This window comes from Penaeus monodon, chromosome 21, assembly GCF_015228065.2.
Source record: "Penaeus monodon isolate SGIC_2016 chromosome 21, NSTDA_Pmon_1, whole genome shotgun sequence".
Classification (NCBI taxonomy): Eukaryota; Metazoa; Arthropoda; class Malacostraca; order Decapoda; family Penaeidae; genus Penaeus; species Penaeus monodon.
The window spans coordinates 42,268,077-42,269,683 of record NC_051406.1 but is presented as its reverse complement, the minus strand read 5'-3'; the positions used below and the strand labels follow the sequence as shown (position 1 = coordinate 42,269,683).

Genomic DNA, 1,607 nt, shown 5'->3' with positions numbered 1-1,607 from the left:
GTGCAAAGATACTTCTTCAGATGAACTAGAATTGGTCGTCTAATCTAACATGTGCATACCTTGTAACTTAGGGTGCGATGGGTATGCTAGGACCGCTGGGCATGATGCAGAAGCAGGGGAGTGCCCAGCACCTGGTGAGCAGAGCCGATCCCAAGACGTGGCACTCCCTTGACCTTGATCCCCATAACATGAGACCACCACCTTTTAAAACCCAAAGGTCGTCCTCGATGCCCACACCAAAGGTAATCCTCAGCTGGTGTGTGTTACGGTTTAGGTGGGGGGGTTGTCAGGACAAGGTGATGTTTCTGTACTGCAAGTGAATGGGACTTCATGGGATGACTGAACCAGGTGGATGAGTTTGCACAGTTATTGGTGGAATAGAGATAGATTTTCCCTACTGTTAATGGCCAGTATGATATAACCTTTGCACTATGCACATACCTTACACGGGTCAGACTAGAATGACTCAAGAGTTTGTCTGCTCTCTAATATTCCCCCTCTTACAATAAGGTATGAATTCCGGTGAGTATTACCATAATACCTGCTATTCACTTGCACCAAATTATGTGATAAGTCTCCAGTGAAGCAAATTATCAGCATGTAAGGTTTTTTATGAGAATTTTGAGATCTTGCATGTGATGTTTGAAACATAATAGCAACCCAAAATCATATCATTTACACTATTATCTGTTGTCTATAGGAAAAGAAAGCTTTGAGAAAACTTAGTCAACCTTTTTTTCCATGGGAGTATCCATGAAAGATGCGTAATGTCTTCGGTTTTGTATGAATTTCTTCTATTATTTTGAAAAATTGGTATGCTTTCATGCATGATTTGAATTTCACCAGTCCTTGATATGTGATACTTCCCTTGTCTGTCTATTTCAAAATTGAAAAATAAATTCCAGTATTGTTAAATGCTCTGCAATTTTCTTCTATAGGATAAGAGTGTTTTGATGTTTTTTATATATGCAACATAAAATCTATCATACCATAGCAATATATTCAACATAAAGGTATTCAGAGGGTAACAGTATTTAGTCATTTTTGAAATGTCAGACTATTTTACGGAAAGCTGCCAGCTAAATGGTGAGAACAGTATTGAATAAACTTTTCTTTTATTATGTAATTTTTTTATTCTGTACTTAATGAATAAGGGAAAATCAGGATAAGAGATATACAGTGTAATGTGTAGCATTAGTATGTGACGCATAATGTGTGCAGTGCCTGGTCAGTGATGTGCTCATTCAGTATGTGTAAAGATGCAGATTTCTTGAATTATGTTACAGATATGGCATAGAAAGAGAAAATAGATAGTGTTTAAGTTGCACACATCATTTTCTTACTATGTCCTTTAGCTCATTGCAATTTCGCATTCATCAAATAAGCAAAATTATTGGAGTGTTCTGGTGTGATTATAATTTGATGTAAAGAATAAATGGCTAGTCCATAGGATTTGCTCATATTTTGGTTGGCCTTTCTTGACTAATCATAACATCTTGAAGATAATTTTGAATTAGAAACTAACCTTCACACATGGTACGTATCGAATGTGAAAGTTAAAAGCCTGTGGTGTCACATGAGAGTGTGCGCTAATGAGAGAGAGGGAG

At 37.1% G+C, this 1,607-nt stretch overlaps 1 protein-coding gene across 8 annotated transcripts in view; it reads left to right on the top strand.

Annotated features, from left to right (window-relative positions):
• The window catches only part of LOC119586518 (neurofibromin-like), a gene marked incomplete at its 5' end in the record, with an annotated part of 66,980 nt that overhangs the window by 46,604 nt on the left and 18,769 nt on the right, over positions 1–1,607 (top strand). For 6 of the 8 annotated variants that reach the window (XR_005229956.1, XM_037935261.1, XM_037935265.1 and 3 more), the window contains 1 exon segment: positions 72–242. Coding sequence is in view for 5 of the 6 variants with exons in the window: in XM_037935261.1 (XP_037791189.1) it covers positions 72–242 (171 nt within the window). 8 annotated transcript variants of the gene reach the window in all.